General features: G+C 45.5%; 1 protein-coding gene across 4 annotated transcripts in view; it reads left to right on the top strand.

The window, feature by feature from the left end:
* LOC139387165 (E3 ubiquitin-protein ligase mib1-like) overlaps positions 1-18413 on the top strand; it is a 104738-nt gene extending 86325 nt beyond the window's left edge. Inside the window, exons 13-22 of one of the 4 annotated variants that reach the window (XM_071133213.1) lie at positions 6930-7062; positions 7619-7705; positions 8077-8235; positions 9978-10159; positions 10493-10682; positions 11058-11136; positions 11379-11522; positions 13112-13189; positions 13764-13864; positions 15486-18413. In XM_071133213.1, coding sequence (XP_070989314.1) covers positions 6930-7062; positions 7619-7705; positions 8077-8235; positions 9978-10159; positions 10493-10682; positions 11058-11136; positions 11379-11522; positions 13112-13189; positions 13764-13864; positions 15486-15626 — 1294 coding nt within the window. In that variant the 3' untranslated portion in view covers positions 15627-18413. The remainder of the gene's footprint in view (positions 1-6929; positions 7063-7618; positions 7706-8076; positions 8236-9977; positions 10160-10492; positions 10683-11057; positions 11137-11378; positions 11523-13111; positions 13190-13763; positions 13865-15485) is intronic. The other 3 variants (XM_071133214.1, XM_071133215.1, XM_071133216.1) reach the window with 3 other exon arrangements.
* The last annotated feature ends 233 nt before the right edge of the window (positions 18414-18646 follow it).

An 18646-nucleotide genomic window follows, 5' to 3' on the forward strand; every position in this document is an offset into this window, starting at 1 on the left:
TAAACGATCCCGCTCCCTTGAGAGTCACAACTAAGCCATTATACTACACCCATATACATTCTACTGCTCTGGGCCATGTGGCCCTATTATTTCAGAGCTTAAGGGGGAGACGATGGCTGATACACAGCCCTTTACTCCCATCATTCCTCTGCAAACAATGGATTCATTTTACTATGCTAAATGGGCTGTCTTCCACCTGTGTATCTTCCTTCCCTGTGTATTTGTAGTAGGTAAGAGGGTGAGTAGACCTTATCCATCCCCGCAATACTACAGCAGCCTCTTAATCTCTTGTTAGGAGCTTCTTCCTACAGTTACTGCACTTTACTTCAGTATGGACTCTGATGAAGGGTTGACCTATGTTATTGGTTTAAAGATGTTGGTTTATTATGGTGTAGTGTAACAGGTACCCCTACAGCTCATCTACTACAGACTAAACTCCGACATCTGTTGGAGTATGAACGGTGTGTGTGTGGCCTGGGGCCGAGGCAGCCAGCGGTCGGTGATTTAGAGAGGTAGATTTACAAGCATGCTGTAGATCATTGGTGTCTCAGATGCTCTCCCCATATGGTGACAGTGTAGCAGGCAGGGAGGCGGGAGGTTGCCTGGTCTACCTGGCCGTCGATCGAAGGCCCTCGCTTCGAGCAGCTGAATTCTCAATCACCGCTCTGTTCTGCTCTGCTAACCCCCAACAATCCCTCTCGAAGCCTGGCTTCTTTACCTCGGTGTGAGACAATAGCATGAAAAATCCCCACAGGCAAGTGTAGGTTTTTATGTTGTACTGTATATGTTGTTCATGCCATGTTTGATGCACAAAGTCATGGATATTGTGGTGAGAAAATGTTCAGGAAATGAATCAGTCATGATGGTAAGGCTTGTGGTGAAAGAAAGCGTAGTCATGTCACTAGGCAGGGACAGAGTAGTGAACGCATGTTGCTGTAAAAGTCTGGACGTTGTGTTGTCATCGACATACACACTTCCTTGTATTTCCCCTCTTCATCATTACTTCCTCAGCCAGAGCAGGGTTCCCCAACTCGGTCCTGGGGCCTCCCCTGGGTGTACGTTTTGGTTTTGGCCCTAGCACTACACAGCTGATTCAAATAATCAAAGCTTGATGATGAGTTGGTTATTTTAATCAGTGTGTAGTGCCTGGGCAAAAACCTTAATGTGCACCCGGGGGTTGGGTGTGTGGGTATATTACGGCTATCGTGGCAGGCCGTGTATTACGGCTGTCGTGGCAGGGCCTGTATTACGGCTGTCGTGGCAGGGCGTGTATTACGGCTGTCGTGGCAGGGCGTGTATTACGGCTGTCGTGGCAGGGCGTGTATTACGGCTGTCGTGGCAGGGCGTGTATTACGGCTGTCGTGGCAGGGCGTGTATTACGGCTGTCGTGGCAGGGCGTGTATTACGGCTGTCGTGGCAGGGCGTGTATTACGGCTGTCGTGGCAGGGCGTGTATTACGGCTATCGTGGCAGGGCGTGTATTACGGCTATCGTGGCAGGGCGTGTATTACGGCTATCGTGGCAGGGCGTGTATTACGGCTATCGTGGCAGGGCGTGTATTACGGCTATCGTGGCAGGGCGTGTATTACGGCTATCGTGGCTAGTGAATGAGATGAGTTGGTAAGATGAGAATTGTTTTTTTATAGGCGCTGAAGAGAGTAATGTGCAAGGGGAAGAGGAGCATTGTGGGAAAATAATTGGGTCATCTAGAACCAATGGGACATTAATGTGCCATTCAGCACTATCACTGTCTGCCTGTGTCTTCATAAATCCCTATGTGTCAGGACGTTCCACAATGCAAGGTGATTTAAGGATAATTTAGGCTAATTCAAAACGAGGCATTAGTATGCCTACTTCACAGATGAACAAAACCAGACATGGCCGGCTGGATTGCTTTAAAAATGCACCTGCTTTAAAAATGTCACCACAAACAACTGCACGCTATATGCATTGTGATTTATTATCTAACCAAAACATAATATAAATGCTTCTGTCAAGTCACTTTCTTCCCATCTTGGTTAATGAAAACGCGCACAAACAGCCTACTCTGTTAGACAAAGGCAGCGAAGGTCACATTTCAGGGAGAAATATTCCATCCACGACAGCCTAATCAAAGGCTTTAATATGAAGCTGGAGCCTGGTTCATCTGATGTGCTTCTTTACCCTCCACTGGTTTATTTACCCTGTCCGTCCTCATTGGGATGTGCCCAAAAAGTCCCCTAAAATTAAAATCTGGACCTCAAAGCCAGTTCAACTGCTTAAAAAAAAGTACTTTGATTTTTCCCCTTTTTATTAGGCACTGCTTTAGACCTGGGAGACCAGGTGGGTACAATTAATGGTCAGGTAGAACAGAAAAGCACCTGGCCCTGGACCTCGTAGGGTAAGAGTTGAATACCCCTTCTCTAGTCCATCTTATTGGTGGGACTCGGTCAGTGGGTGTATCCATCCCCCTTTTGATAGCCAAGACCAATATGTGGGGCTCTATTTACTTATTTAGGCTACATCATCATATATTTACATCCTCTGGCTTAGCTGTCACTGAACACTGTCACCCCCCAGTCCACATACCAGATAAAAGGACACTGAAGCCAAGGTATGGTAGTCTGAGTGCCATTCTATTTCAATTGACTTGGAATGCCAATTCCATGGTAAGGCTAAAACAGACTGGCCTTCCATGGTAAGGCTAAAACAGACTGGCCTTCCATGGTAAGGCTAAAACAGACTGGCCTTCCATGGTAAGGCTAAAACAGACTGGCCTTCCATGGTAAGGCTAAAACAGACTGGCCTTCCATGGTAAGGCTAAAACAGACTGGCCTTCCATGGTAAGGCTAAAACAGACTGGCCTTCCATGGTAAGGCTAAAACAGACTGGCCTTCCATGGTAAGGCTAAAACAGACTGGCCTTCCATGGTAAGGCTAAAACAGACTGGCCTTCCATGGTAAGGCTAAAACAGACTGGCCTTCCATGGTAAGGCTAAAACAGACTGGCCTTCCATGGTAAGGCTAAAACAGACTGGCCTTCCATGGTAAGGCTAAAACAGACTGGCCTTCCATGGTAAGGCTAAAACAGACTGGCCTTCCATGGTAGGGCTCAAACAGACTGGCCTTCCATGGTAGGGCTCAAACAGACTGGCCTTCCATGGTAGGGCTAAAACAGACTGGCCTTCCATGGTAGGGCTCAAACAGACTGGCCTTCCATGGTAGGGCCCAAACAGACTGGCCTTCCATGGTAGGGCCCAAACAGACTGGCCTTCCATGGTAGGGCTAAAACAGTCATCAGTAATCAGTGCATTAGGAGTCTGGCTTGGTGGCTTTTGTGAATGATTGGTTGGGAACGGGTCATTATTTCAAAGATTGATCACAAATACTACATGACTAGTCCACATTGATTGTAGTCAATAGCCATGTTTCCTTCTAATCATTTTTATTCAGTGAAATGGCAGAAAAAAACTCACGACAGACATGTTGGAAATGGCAAATTGTCTGTTTACTTTCCCAAATATTGACAACCCAAAGTATGCTCAAACGTGGAAGAAATGTTGTCAGTGAAACATTATGGGACGCTTCATATTTAGCTTTGTCCTAGTAAAGTTATTGTCCCCCCGCCCTCCCGTTGGATGGTTGGTACCAGGTACTGACCACCACACAGATGGCTGTCAGCTAGGCCGGGGCAGCAGAAGGGCCCTGTCGACCCTTCCCCAAACACATAGTATACAGGTTCCTGGTCAAGGACAAACTGCAGCCCAAGACAACAGGCCCTGGTGGAGTGCTCCTGAGGGACTCCTGGCATCTCTCTCAGGGTGACCCAGTTCATCACGTCTCCGTCTTCACTTCCTCTCTTTCTCTTTCTCTCTCTCTCTCTTCTGAGCTATCTTTCTCTCTCCCACCTGTTCTCCTTCCTCCGCTATGTGCCCTTCCTTCTGCATTGAGGCACTCTCTCTAGCGACCTGCAAGCTTTAACACCAATCGTAACAAGAGGAGCTCCCATTTTATTTCTCCAGTTCCCTCATCGTTGTAACTTGCTCTCTCTCCCTCTTCCTCCACTTGCCCCAGAATCTAAACCTGGTTTTAATGCCCATGTCAAGTGTATTACCTGTTAATACTTAAGGGCTGGAGCCTGACCTGCCCATCCCCACTCTCTCCCCCTATGCCTTCACCCCCTCCCCACTTTCCCACAGAGCCCCTTTCTTGCAGTAAAAATCCACTCGCACACGGACAGGAAAAAGTATTTTCTTCTTTCGTTTTCCCCTTTTTTTCATTGTATATTTCTGTCAAATAGCTAACTGCATTGCAGCAGTGCCTGCCAGGCAGGCCGTGTGGCTGGGGCATTAATATTAATGTACGCCCATTTCACCCAGCGTGGCATGGAGCATGTCAATTTAGTCAGAAAGAGAGAACACCTTTCTTTGCCTTGATGGATTTCTTGAAAGCTCTCAATGGCGCTGCCCATGCAGTGTTCAAGTGCGTCCTCTATCCATCTCTATGGTCAGATTTCTTCTTACTGGAGAGGCTCTCCTCTCCATCCCGACCAGCACAGCGCCGGAGTATCACCTAGGAAACAGCAGAGGGCGCCAGTCTATCAGTCCCGAGTCACTATAGGGGATTATAGGGGATTGGCTAGGTTGTCTGTTGAGGGTGTTTCTCGATCCAGTGTGTCTGTGCGGTGAAAGAGAGACTGGGGTTCAGTGTATACTGTAGTACTGCAGCCAGCCCCAGCTCTGTACATCTAGGATGGTATGTTATTACTCTAAGGACAGAGGGAGAGAGAGACTGTGGGTTTATCACAATCCACAATGCAGCTAGCCAGTACTCCAGAGAGCTGCAAGAGCTGCAGCTAGCCAGTACTCCAGAGAGCTGCAGCTAGCCAGTACTCCAGAGAGCTGCAGCTAGCCAGTACTCCAGAGAGCTGCAGCTAGCCAGTACTCCAGAGAGCTGCAGCTAGCCAGTACTACAGGGAGCTGCAGCTAGCCAGTACTCCAGGGAGCTGCAGCTAGCCAGTACTCCAGAGAGCTGCAGCTAGCCAGTACTCCAGAGAGCTGCAGCTAGCCAGTACTCCAGAGAGCTGCAGCTAGCCAGTACTCCAGGGAGCTGCAGCTAGCCAGTACTCCAGGGAGCTGCAGCTAGCCAGTACTCCAGGGAGCTGCAGCTAGCCAGTACTCCAGAGAGCTGCAGCTAGCCAGTACTCCAGAGAGCTGCAGCTAGCCAGTACTCCAGAGAGCTGCAGCTAGCCAGTACTCCAGGGAGCTGCAGCTAGCCAATACTCCAGGGAGCTGCAGCTAGCCAGTACTCCAGAGAGCTGCAGCTAGCCAGTACTCCAGAGAGCTGCAGCTAGCCAGTACTCCAGGGAGCTGCAGCTAGCCAGTACTCCAGAGAGCTGCAGCTAGCCAGTACTCCAGAGTGTTTTTTTTTTCACTACTACATGTGTATAAGTGCCTAACATCTACCTAGCAACTACTGCACTCTTTTCCTGTGTGCTCGTGTGTGCTCGCTCCAGTGCCTTGCCAGAGCTCTTCAGCAGTGTCCAAACCCTTGTGAAATTGGCTGCTGCTTTTCTGTCGCAGTTCAAAGATGCACCCTACGGCTACGCCATTACATTGTGCCGGCTAAGTCTCCCCACAGAAAGTCAGAAGACATTAACCTACATATTGCCGTTTTTAGTCATTTCTTTTACAAAAGTGACCTGGTTGACTGTGTAGTCGGTAGGTTACAGTGTTGCCTCACTACATGCAGTGTGTGTTGGGATGAGACCCACTGGACTGGTCAGGGGCTGTTCACCTCTATCCCAGGCTGCTTACCCAGGGCTGGGCTGGGGGAGAGGAGACAGAGATAATGGATGAGTGTTGGCTAGCTGAGGAAGTTGCCATGATGGGACAGGATGGAAGACCAAGTCTGCTCAGCAGGGAGGTTGTTGTATGCATATTTTCCTCCTCCTCCTATCCCCCTCTCTCTCCTTCTACCTCTCTTTCTCTTGCGCTCTCTTTCAGTCTCTCGCTCACTTTTTCTCGTTCTTTCTCTTTTCTGCTCTCGCTCTCTTTTTTTCTCTTTCTCGCTCTCCCGCCATTTACCTCTCTACCCCTCTTTCTCCTCCTCCCATGTTCAAATACGATCTGCCCATGTACTATAGGGGGTAGTTTACATTATCATTTTTCTCTCTACCATGCTCTCCCTCTCATTTTGGTGTGGCATCATAGTCAGTTGTCCTTTGCAAGTGCTGTGCAGATTGTCAATTGGTTTTATTCTAGTCCAGAGTCAGACACGTTCTTCTCATACCATGCAGTTTCCTATGCAGCAGCCATCTCTCTATAAGGCATGTAGCCTCCGAATGACCTTCAAACAGGAACACAACCAGTCGCTGCTGCCTCGCATCACAGCACTCTTAAACAACCCTGTTTAAACAATATCACACAGTTCATGAGAGCTGACTGAATGCAGCAATCTGTGGTGTTATTACCAGTTTGTCTCTCCATAACTGGGGCTTTTGTGCTGCTTCTTTTAACTGGGTTTCTAAAATTGCACAACGCTCGTATCATTAACCTACTACTCTGGGTTATGCTACCAGCCCATCCCTTGGTTTATTTAGTATGCGAGTCATTTACGTGTCATAATAAATGTGCTGTTTCAGCACCATTCTGTATCTGTCCTCAGTGTAGTGATGCCTTGCAATTGGACTTTTGTATATAGAATCTAAAGATGCATTGAGATGGATGTTATATCATATAAAATAGATTCTGACCTTGACTATAGGAGTCTAGTCAAACTTAGTGCACTAGATAGGGGCTCAGCTGCCATGTGTGGTGCATCCCTCCTCAAATCCAACAATGATTAATTGATTGCGCCATGACCTTCCTTCCATCATAGGTTCCTGTTGTCATGCACCTGCAGTCACCTTCCAGTCATCCCTCTGTCCCTCTCTTCCTCCCTCTCTGAGCAGTGCCATGCGTGTGTTGCTGGCTAAGCTGCCGCGGCCCTGGATCGTAGATGAGAAGAAAGATGACGGTTACACCGCCCTGCACCTGGCGGCGCTCAACAACCACGTAGAGGTGGCCGAGCTGCTGGTTCACCAGGTAGGACACGCTAGCATTAACCTAACCACTGACACCCCTGGTTTCATACTGATGGTCCATAGCAGCCCTAATGTCTCCATCTTGGCTCGCACGCACACAGTAAGTGCTGGCCTTATTCTTAATTGTATAATGCTGTATAGGTTTGTGCCTATATAGGGTAGCAATAACTGCTTTCATTGTTTATTGAATCCATATTATCCTTTGGGTACCTAGTGGTGCACAAGCACTGTTAGCCTATAACCTGCTTCTTCAGGATCATGCTCGGCCTATCTGAGATATCTGAGACAGTATTGGTGCAGACCTCTATCTAACAGGACCACAGTGTAGTAAGTAGCGTCCCACCAAGCAGAGCTGGAATTGGGCTAATGAGGCTGCCGTATTTCAATGGTGTGAGAGAAGATGTTATTGTAACATTCCAGAAATGTTGTCAAAATACACAAGGTGGTACATTGCAGAAGGAATGTGTTATAGCCTACTGCAGAGTTCAAACAGGTCTTTTTGAATGCCAACGCCGTCTTTCTTTTCTCTATCTGTTCCCTCGCTTTCCTCCTCTCAGGGCAGTGCCAGCCTGGACATCCAGAACGTAAACCAGCAGACAGCCCTGCACCTGGCTGTGGAGAGACAGCACACACAGATAGTCAGGGTCAGTCTCCTCTCCTCACTTCCTCTCTCCTACAGCTACCTGAAGATGCTATCTGTAGTTATCTCCCCATCTGTCTGTCACTCCTGACGGTGCACTAAAGGCTGGTGAGAAGATGAAGACAACGAAGTTGTTACGTCGCCATCTTTTGGAGTGGTTTGGAAGTGCAGCTTCAGTGGTGCAGGAACACAGTCAATATGCAGGATCTCTAGCTGTGATGCCATGCTAGACTTATTTGGATGATGATCTTTTTTTTTTTTTAAATGTACTGGACTGTTATGCAAATAAATGCTCATTTTAAATGATCACCATGTTAATTTGGAATGCTCTGTGTCTGTGTGTGCCTATCTGCCTCTCTGCCTGTCTATCTCCAGCTGCTGGTGCGAGCAGAGGCAAAGCTGGACGTGCAGGACAAGGATGGGGACACTCCTCTCCACGAGGCGCTGCGTCACCACACGCTGTCCCAGCTCCGCCAGCTGCAGGACATGCAAGACGTCAGCAAGGTGGAGCCCTGGGAACCCTCCAAAAACACGGTACAGAATACACCTAACATATACCTGTAAAACCATCCTAAATCAACTAATATACCTCTAGAACCCTCCACAAACACCTAACACATACCGCTAGAACCCTCCACAAACACGGTACAGAATACACCTAACATATACCTGTAAAACCATCCTAAATCAACTAATATACCTCTAGAACCCTCCACAAACACCTAACACATGCCTCTAGAACCCTCCACAAACACCTAACACATACCTCTAGAACCCTCCACAAACACCTAACACATACCTCTAGAACCCTCCACAAACACCTAACACATACCGCTAGAACCCTCCAAAAATACTGTAGGCGATTGAGCATTTGAGTGCCTCACTCGGCTGGCTGGGCCATTTTCAAAGCCCCTGTCTCCTCAGTCATTTATTCTGAAATGTCTTCTACTCTTTCTAACTTTCTAAAGTGATGCTATGGGAGAGCTCTACTCTCCCATAGGCTGGGCGATAGGCTGGGCGATAGGCTGGGCGATATGGCCTGAAAATCATATCTAAATATTTTCAACCGTCATTCACAATATATTTGTTTTCTCTGAATAAACTTTGTTGCACAATTAAAGGTCAATACACCAAGTCGGGAATAATCTGATGAATCCAGAGCTTGGATAAATAGAAGCCTTCCACAACCATAAGACCCACTAGTATATATTATTTATCAAAATAGTTTACCCTGCTTTTTGTTGTTGCAATAATCACTGATCTAGCTTTGGTCTATCTATGAAAACGCCCTTTTTAACCAGAACAATGCACATCCACCAGTAATGACTAACTTCTGGTAACAGTCATTATAGAAATGTAACACAGGTCTCAGAAACAATCTCTCAAGCCAAGCCCACGTGCCAGTGAGTAGCCAACTTAACTTTATATTCCAAGTCTCGCCAACGTGGATCTATTTACTCTCCAACATTAGAACAGTTGAACTGTTATGAAGACACCTTCCTGTCTGTCTCCAACTGTTTGAACAGCAGCCGGTTCACCTTTACATATTGAAATCACGTGGCCTACCTGGAGAAGATGCTTATTTCTCAGAATGAGAACACTTTGCCAATTCCTTATTTAAGGGCCTTTTTTAATGCTCATTGCACATGTATTAAACACAGACTAGACAGCTTGCACATCAGTCTGTGGCTACCGCAATGCCGTGCGTGACAAACTGAGCATCCATTTTCCACAATCATGTTAATTGATACGGGTTTTAGTAGGGTCTGCTCTGTTCTACATTTTGGGAGATGAGACAATAAAAGGGGGTCGTTAAAAGGTTAAGTTATTGTCTATTACAGTAAAATGTCTAAGCATTTCGGTGTCCATATGATCGATTCTGTTGGACCACACCTCCAATGCAAATGGTTAGTTTTTAAACTGCTTGTTGTCAGGGAAGAAGAAGTTATCTTTGGTCTTTTGTTGTAAGTGGAAGGGGGAGGGGCTTGGTGTCTCTGAGTGGGAAGGTCCACAGAAGGAGACGAGACCAAAAAGACACAGAACTCTCATAAAAACAGGAAAAAAATAACAACCTCGATTCTTGCGATACAGGCATTTGGAACATCGCGCTAATCAAATTAATTTGATATATAGCCCAGCCCTACCCAACACACTGCACATGTCCCAAATACACTGTATTCTGCTCTGTGCTCCTCTGTCTGGTGGAGCTGGGGGGAGGGGGAAAGAGAAAGGGAGACAAAGTGTTATTGACTCCTGTGTGTGTTGGTCCTCCACAGCTGATCATGGGCCTGGGCACCCAGGGAGCAGAGAAGAAGAGTGCAGCGTCCATCGCCTGCTTCCTAGCAGCTAACGGAGCAGACCTGACCATGCGCAACAAGAAGGGCCAGTCCCCTCTGGACCTCTGCCCCGACCCCAGCCTCTGTAAGGCCCTGGCCAAGTGCCACAAGGAGAAGATCAGGTAAGAAACCCCAGGTCTAGGACATGGTTTACACTCTTTTAGATGAAACAGCTTCAACTTGTTTTCTCCCCATGTTCCTTTAATATGTCCTGTCTTCTTTTCTTTCTCACAAACTCCCTTTTCTCTCCGCATCCCTCTCTCTATCCCTCTCTCTATCCCTCTCTCTATCCCTCTCTCTCTATCCCTCTCTCTATCCCTCTCTCTCTATCCCCCTCTCTCTATCCCCCTCTCTCTATCCCTCTCTCTCTATCCCTTTCTCTCTATCCCTTTCTCTCTATCCCTTTCTCTCTATCCCTCTCTCTATCCTTCTCTCTATCCCTTTCTCCCCTCCAGTGGCCATGTGGGCTCTCGCAGCCCGTCTCTGAACAGTAACGGTGAGACCCTGGAGGAGTGTATGGTGTGTTCTGACATGAAGAGAGACACCCTGTTCGGACCGTGCGGACACATCGCCACCTGCTCTCTCTGCTCCACCCGCGTCAAGAAGTGTCTCATCTGCAAGGACCAGGTCCAGTCCAGAACCAAGGTATTGTACCAAACCCGGCCTCGTTGGTTTAAATAATAATGTTAACGGACGGTTTCTCAAACAGATTAAGTCTGGTCTTGGACTGAAAACTTGTGAATCTCCATTGACATAACGTTGTAGTACAGGACTAATCTGTGTCCGGTATTCTGATCTGAATGCTTTTCACTCACATTTTCGCTCAAGTCTCCCTTTGATGTCAATGAATGATTTAGGCCAACTGTTGGGGTGCCTCGACGTATTTAAGTTACTAATGACTTAGTTAGTACATTAATGGATGCTTTGCATTGGTTTTGGGTGTAACGACATCCTCCAATTAGAGGTATGACTTTCTCTTCTCTTTCCCTTCACTGACGTCAGATGTTTCTCTCCATACAGATCGAGGAGTGTGTCGTATGTTCTGACAAGAAGGCTGCCGTGCTTTTCGAGCCCTGCGGTCACATGTGCGCTTGTGAAAGTAAGTACACTAAACCAGCTACGGTTGCTTCCTGGTGCGGTGAAACCGTTTTGAAGTGGGGAGGTAGCCTACTGAACACTTTTTTCTTCTTTTTTTTCTGTTGCAAAATGTTTTGCTACGGTGTGCCCTACCGAAGACCCTGCCTCGCTGCAAGAACGCAACAATTCTCCAGAACCTTTGATGCGTTCTAGTGGGCCATACTGACCTTTCATTCTGTCTTTGTGTTCCCTTCCTCCGTACAGACTGTGCCGGCCTCATGAAGAAGTGTGTACAGTGCCGGGCTGTTGTGGAACGCCGCACGCCCTTTGTCCTTTGTTGTGGAGGGAAAGGTATGGAGGGTGATGCCGCTGATGATGATGATGATGATGATGATGATGAGGACCTTAGTGAGTGAATCTTCCACACGTTCCCTTTTAATTCCCTTTTATCCTCCTTTCTCTCTCGTTGTCATGACTGTCCATCTTGTTGTTTCCCCCATGATGAACTTGTTGTGTTTTTGTTTGTTTGTGTTGGTTTGTTGATTCACAGCTGTCTTGCTCCTGCATTATTTTAATGTTAATGTTGTCATTGTTTTGTGTGTTTTAGTTGAATGTGTCATTTTCCCAGACTGGAAAACAAACCTCCCTGGTTGAGGTCATTAATACATAATGCATGATCTTTAACTTAATCAGACGAGAATGTATTTTAATGTTAATGTTGTTGTAGTTGAGGTCATTAATGTAGTTGAGGTCATTAATACATAATGCATGATCTTTAACTTAATCAGACGAGAATGTATTTTAATCATAACATGCAATTCAATCACATCAGTGTTATAACATTTCAGCAGCATGCACTAATTTTATTAAAATAAATTGACCTCCATAACCGGCTATTAATTCTCCCTTAGCTGGCTCCTAAAAGTCTATTTGGCCAACTGATTTAATATCGCCATCAGTCCATTGCTCGATCCAATTTCTCCATCCAATCTGTTAGCTAAGTAGTGACGGTACAGTGTTGGTTATTTCAATGTGTGAGTGTGTATTAAGGCTTACGTTTACCATCGCTAGTGTTGTCTTTAAGTTGCACACACTCTTATCCCGTTATTATCTGACCTTTATGACCGCAGTTCCCTTTAGTTTGTTTTCCTTATTATTTTATGTTGAGTTAAAAGGGAAACTGTTGTAAGTTCACTGATTTTATAATGATTTGCAAATATTTGCTCGTCGAAAGATACACACACACACACACACAGATCTCTTCAAATAAAAAGTACATTATTTCAATCTCACACACACACACACACACACACACACACACACACACACACACACACACACACACACACACACACACACACACACACACACACACACACACACACACACACAGAGATCTCTTCAAATACAAAGTACATTATTTCAAACTCACACACACACACACACACACACAGAGATCTTTTCAAATCAAAGTACATTATTTCAAACTCACACACACACACACACAGATCTTTTCAAATCAAAGTACATTATTTCAATCTCACACACCACACACACACACACACAGATCTCTTCAAATAAAAAGTACATTATTTCAATCTCACACACATACTCATTCCCTTATGTCCCTGGACATTTGGAGAGGGATGCCAGTGCCATCCTAGACCACTCTTCTAGCCCACTGGTAGCACTACGAGTTGTCATGTTACCTGCTGAGTACTGATGACGAAACAGCTTTTGTCCTGGGACCTTTCCTTCTAGTAGTACTACTTAGTGTGTATGATTTTTAGACTTTGAAGGACGCGGTTGCAGCTCACTCTACCTAGAAGAGACTCCTCTCCCCCACCTCCCACCTAACGTGTTTTAAATCTAATAACCTCATTGTCCATGCCCTCCTATGTCTCCAGGCCTTTAGTAGTGAGTAGACTACTCCTCCTCAGGCCTTGTGGAGTTGTACCAGGGGCTCCTGTTATAACACTGTGACTGGTTATTCTCAGCAGGTAACTCTAACTCAGCTCTAATGGCAGGGGGCTCGCTGGATCTGCTCCAGCCCAACAATCTGGCACTAAGTTGGTGTAAGTATCTCATCCTCTTCCCTGGTTCAAAACTCCCCAAACCAAAAATCCCCAGTGCTGTCTGCCCTGCTTGGCTTATGCCCTGCCTGGCCTATGACCTGCTGCCGAAACCCCCTTTGCAACGATCCTTCGCCCACCCCTCAACACAAGACACAGAATCACACACATACAAATGTTTAATGATACTGATTTCCATCATTCAGAAAGGTTGTGCCCTCAAGCACAGGGCCTCAGACCTATTTCAGCCAAATACTGTCTGAGGAAGTACATGTCTAACTCTGAAATTGCTGCTTGTTAAAAACAGACTGGGTTAAAGTGTAGAACTCTTTCCAGAATAGCCCACATAGACGAGGCTTTATGATTGCTTGATTTGTTTGGCCTTTAGAGCATCATGTCATTAAAATCTATTCCAATTTTTTTGATCACATACACAGAATACAACAGGTAGACTTTACAGTGAAGGCATCTCGCTCTCGCTCGCATTAAATAGGCTCGGGGGCCACTAGTTTGAGAACCTGCATATGTTTGTTTGTTTCTCAACGTTGTGTGTGTTTTCCCCGTTTCCCTTCTACAGCCAGCGGTAATATCCCGGCCATGCAGAGAGACAAAGACAACACCAATGTCAACGCTGACGTTCAGAAACTGCAGCAGCAACTGCAGGACATCAAGGAGCAGGTAAGCGTGGTGGTATGTACTAAAGACGACATGGTGGTGTGTACTAAAGACGACATGGTGGTGTGTACTAAAGACGACATGGTGGTATGTACTAAAGACGACATGGTGGTATGTACTAAAGACGACATGGTGGTGTGTACTAAAGACGACATGGCGGTATGTACTAAAGACAACCTGGTGGTATGTACTAAAGACGACATGGTGGTATGTACTAAAGACGACATGATGGTATGTACTAAAGACGACATGGTGGTATGTACTAAAGACGACATGGTGGTATGTACTAAAGACGACATGGTGGTATGTACTAAAGACGACATGGTGGTATGTACTAAAGACGACATGGTGGTATGTACTAAAGACGACATGGTGGTATGTACTAAAGACGACATGGTGGTATGTACTAAAGACGACATGGTGGTATGTACTAAAGACGACATGGTGGTGTGTACTAAAGACGACATGGTGGTGTGTGCTAAAGATGGTTTAATTGTAATAACGAACATTAACCGTGTGTGTGTGTGTGTGTGTTTGTCTATAGACACATCAATAAACATTGAAGGTCCAATGCAGCTGATTTTATCTCAATATCAAATAATTTCTGGTTAACAATTATGTACTGTGATTTTGACAATTTTTAAAATGAAAACAAAGAAACAAATAGCTTGTTAGCAAAGAGCAATTTCTCAAGCAATAATATAATTAGGACTGTCTGGGAGTGGTCTGAGTGGGGAGGGGAAAACTGAAAATCTGCTAGAGATTTGGAACTCTCTCGCTTATTGGTCTATGAACTAATGTACTGCCTGGTGATGTCAACCGGCAGGCCTGAACTCCATCCCACCAAAACAGGCAGAAATGTAATGCAGTATTTTCAAACAGCTCTTACACTTAAAGGGCATTATCATCATTTTAGCAATTTCACAGTATCATTCCAACCACTAGTGTAAAAATATGTATAACATTTTTTATAAAGGCCTCCCGAATAGCACAGTGGTCTAAGGCACTGCATCGCAGTGCTAGCTGTGCCACTAGAGATTCTGGGTTCGAGTCCAGGCTCTGTCGCAGCCGGCCGCGACTTGGAGACCCATGGGGTGGCGCATAATTTGGCCCAGCGTCGTCCAGGTTAGGGGAGGGTTTGGCTGACAGGGATGTCCTTTTCCCATCGCGCACTAGTGACTCCTGTGGCGGGCTGGGCACAGTGCACACTGACACGGTCGCCAGGTGTACGGTGTTTCCTCCGACACATTGGTGCGGCTGGCTTCCGGGTTAAGTGGGCATTGTGTCAAGAAGCAGTGCGGCTTGGTTGGTTTGTGTTTCGGAGGACACACAGCTCTCGACCTTCGCCTCTCCTGAGTCGTCTGTACGGGAGTTTCAGCGATGAGACAAGACTATAACTACCAATTGGATACCACGAAAACAGGTTTAAAAAAACGAACTAAATGTTTAATAACAGTGTGTGGAAATGAGACACCTTTTCCTTGCCCTAAGACAGGCTGTAGACCATTTTGGAATCTATAGCCATGTCTCAAAGCAACCATTTCTCCAATACAATGTGTTTATATCAGAACTGGGATGACTCCACTAAGATGAGTACTAAGTGTTATTTTGTGTGTCTCTCCAGACCATGTGTCCGGTGTGCCTGGACCGGCTGAAGAACATGATCTTCATATGTGGCCACGGCACCTGCCAGCTGTGTGGCGACCGCATGAGCGAGTGCCCCATCTGCCGCAAGGCCATCGAGAGGCGCATCCTTCTGTACTAGAGTCCCAGGCTTCGGTCTGAGCCTTCTACACCTCCACCACTCCCCATGTCAAGGCCTTCGAGAGGCGCATCCTCCTGTACTAGTGTCCCAGGCTTCGGTCTGAGCCTTCTACACCCCCACCACCCCCCATGTCAAGGCCTTCGAGAGGCGCATCCTCCTGTACTAGTGTCCCAGGCTTCGGTCTGAGCCTTCTACACCCCCACCACCCCCCATGTCAAGGCCTTCGAGAGGCGCATCTTCCTGTACTCGAGTCTCAGGCAGGTCTCGGCCTAATCTCCCATCTACAACCAGCCACACCAGCTGCTGCTCTCCCATCTATCTCCGCGTCTTTACACCAGAAAAACAAAAACATCAGAATTACCAATGTTGCTTCTTTTAAAAATTGAAATGTTATAAAACAATCAAACATTATACTGAAAGAGGTCTTTGGTGTTGTAGCTCAGCTGAAAGCCTGTAGCAGCCTGATTCTTTGCTTTTCTCCTCAGAATGCCCTTTCTCCTCTCTCTCGTATCTCTCTCTCGCTCTTCTCCCTCTCCCCTCTGTTGTTTTCCTGTTTCTGTGTGAGAACGCCTCTCTCTTCCTGTTATTATTGTAGTGGGGTTATTGGCACATATCCCAACACTGCCCTGTGTTGGCCTTGGGATATGGACTGAGGGATATGGTCAGAGCCACTTAGTCCCATCTACAAGGTCCTATTCATTAGGGCACGCTCTGCCTCTCCTGTCGAAGGGCTGCCTCTCCTGTCGAAGGGCTGCCTCTCCTGTCGAAGGGCTGCCTCTCCTGTCGCTAAACCTAAAACTTAAAACCCATTTATCATTGATTCTATTTGTATTTCTTATGCAAGAGTATTGGTAATAGAAGCTACTGACGTGGATATTCATTACTTTTGTAGTTTACTCAACATTTCATGATAGCTACAATATGATGACATATTTGTGTACATGCAAAAAAATGCGATGTCTAGCACTTTTACAAGTTCAGCCAGTCTTCTGCTACACGTGCATATTTGAGATGGGTTGTCGTGACATGTTGCCGATTTTGGCAATGAGGCCCTTTATTTCCCCAGAGTCAGATGAACTTGTGGATACCATTTTTTTGTCTGTGCAGTTTGAAGGAAGTTGCTGACTAGCGCAGTTGCAAACTAGCGTTAGCGCAATGACCTGAAGTCTGCATAATATGCTAGCAGATACAATAGACTTTCAGTCATTGTGCTAATGCTAGTTAGCAATGGATCGCTAAAACTACCTCTAACTTCCTTCATACTGGACACAGACATAAAAATGGTACCCACAAGTTCATTAGACCCTGGGGCAGTAGACAAAGGTCATTGCCAAAATCCCGAAGTATGCCTTTAAGAGCTGCACAGGGCAGGTTAGCACGCTATCTAGGGAGAAAAACTGCTGATTGAGCAAAAGCAAAATTGCTGTTCTGTTTGTCTAGACTTTGGAGGTCCAAATCCACCTTAACTCTGACTGACTGATAAGGTGGTGATACCGCTGCAGTCCAATCGTCTGCTAACACCTCATCACCTGTACCTTGTTTACCAACCTTTCTCTCTGGAGAAACACAGACAGGCCAGGCACTACAACTTTAGCATTACAACACCCTTGGTCTGCAATTGTTAATACTTAAGTACAGTAGACCCAGTATAGATGAAAGTCAAGACAGTGTTTCATTCAGCCTACTTATAAGTGAATACTATCATGTACCTGCTGGACATTTCTGAGGATGAATTAACTTTATTGAGCATTTGTACAAACAGAGTATGTCATCATGTATGACACAAGTTGTTTTAGAGCTGTTCCAAGACTATAAATGGTATTACCTGTCTGGTATACAACCATCCTATGATTCTTATAAGCATCGCTAATAACCATTGATTATTCATGTGCCATTTGCTTCCAAAAATGATTTACCTGTTAAATGTTGTTTGGGGATAAGGTGCTCTTAATCTGGTATTGCTTTTATTTAAATGTATTTTGCAGAATGTTTTGTAATAAACACATTTATTGAGCTAGAGTGTACAATCTAATAGAAAGCCAAGATGATAAAATGTAGAGTCAATTATTTTGTATTGCTGCCCACAAATAGGATTTAGAAGTGTATCTCTATAGAGCCTTAGCTATAATGTAATGTAGCCGTCCACTCTCACCCACACATCCTGCTTCAATATCAATGTTGAAATGTGTCTTTTAGTTTGATGGACTTCAAGCAAAAAAACACTAAGCATTATTTTATCTTGTTTTGTCTGCAAGTCTAACATGTTCAGAGTCAATAATGAGACTTGTGATGAGGGAGACAATTTTGTCAGGTTTTACATGTATTCTTCTGCCAGTGTTTTGGGGGATAGAAAGAAAATGGTTCCACTGGTGAAGTTGACACTAATAAGGCAGATCCGTCTGTGTGGAGCCAAGCTGTTCACCTCGGTATAAGCTGACCAGCTTGACAACGCAAATAAGCAATTTTATAGGAAAGAAAGAAAAGTAGCTTGATACTTTTTTACTCCCCGTTTTTATTTCACGGATGGCATTAACATTCTAAAAGCACTAATATTGCTTTATGGTAGTATTGTCTTGTTAGTTGTTATAAAGGCCTATTTTGTACCTTATGTTCAAAACTTATTATACCTGTCAAGATTTAAAGGTTTCAATAGTATTCTTTCCCTTTTTAGGCATGAATATTTTATTTATGCAGTATGACATGTATTATAAAAGCTGGTCACTCTGTATTGCTTAAGTGCTTTTCAAAGCACCATGTAACTGAAATAAAGTTCTGAATGAATCTTGAGACCTCTACCCACACTCTTGTTTTTATTCCTGTTGGCTGTTGTCGATGTGTGAGGGTCCCTGGTTCGAGCCCATGTAGGGGCGAGGAGAGGTACGGAAGCTAAACTGTTACACATACCAATATTCAAAACATTCAGTCAGAAAAAACCCTGAAGGGCTGCAAACCAAGGTACAGTGCCTTCAGAAAGTATTTGTAGTCCTGGACTTTTATGCCACATTTTGTGTTTGACTGCA

This window comes from Oncorhynchus clarkii, chromosome 28 (genome assembly GCF_045791955.1).
Source record: "Oncorhynchus clarkii lewisi isolate Uvic-CL-2024 chromosome 28, UVic_Ocla_1.0, whole genome shotgun sequence".
NCBI classification, from domain to species: domain Eukaryota; kingdom Metazoa; phylum Chordata; class Actinopteri; order Salmoniformes; family Salmonidae; genus Oncorhynchus; species Oncorhynchus clarkii.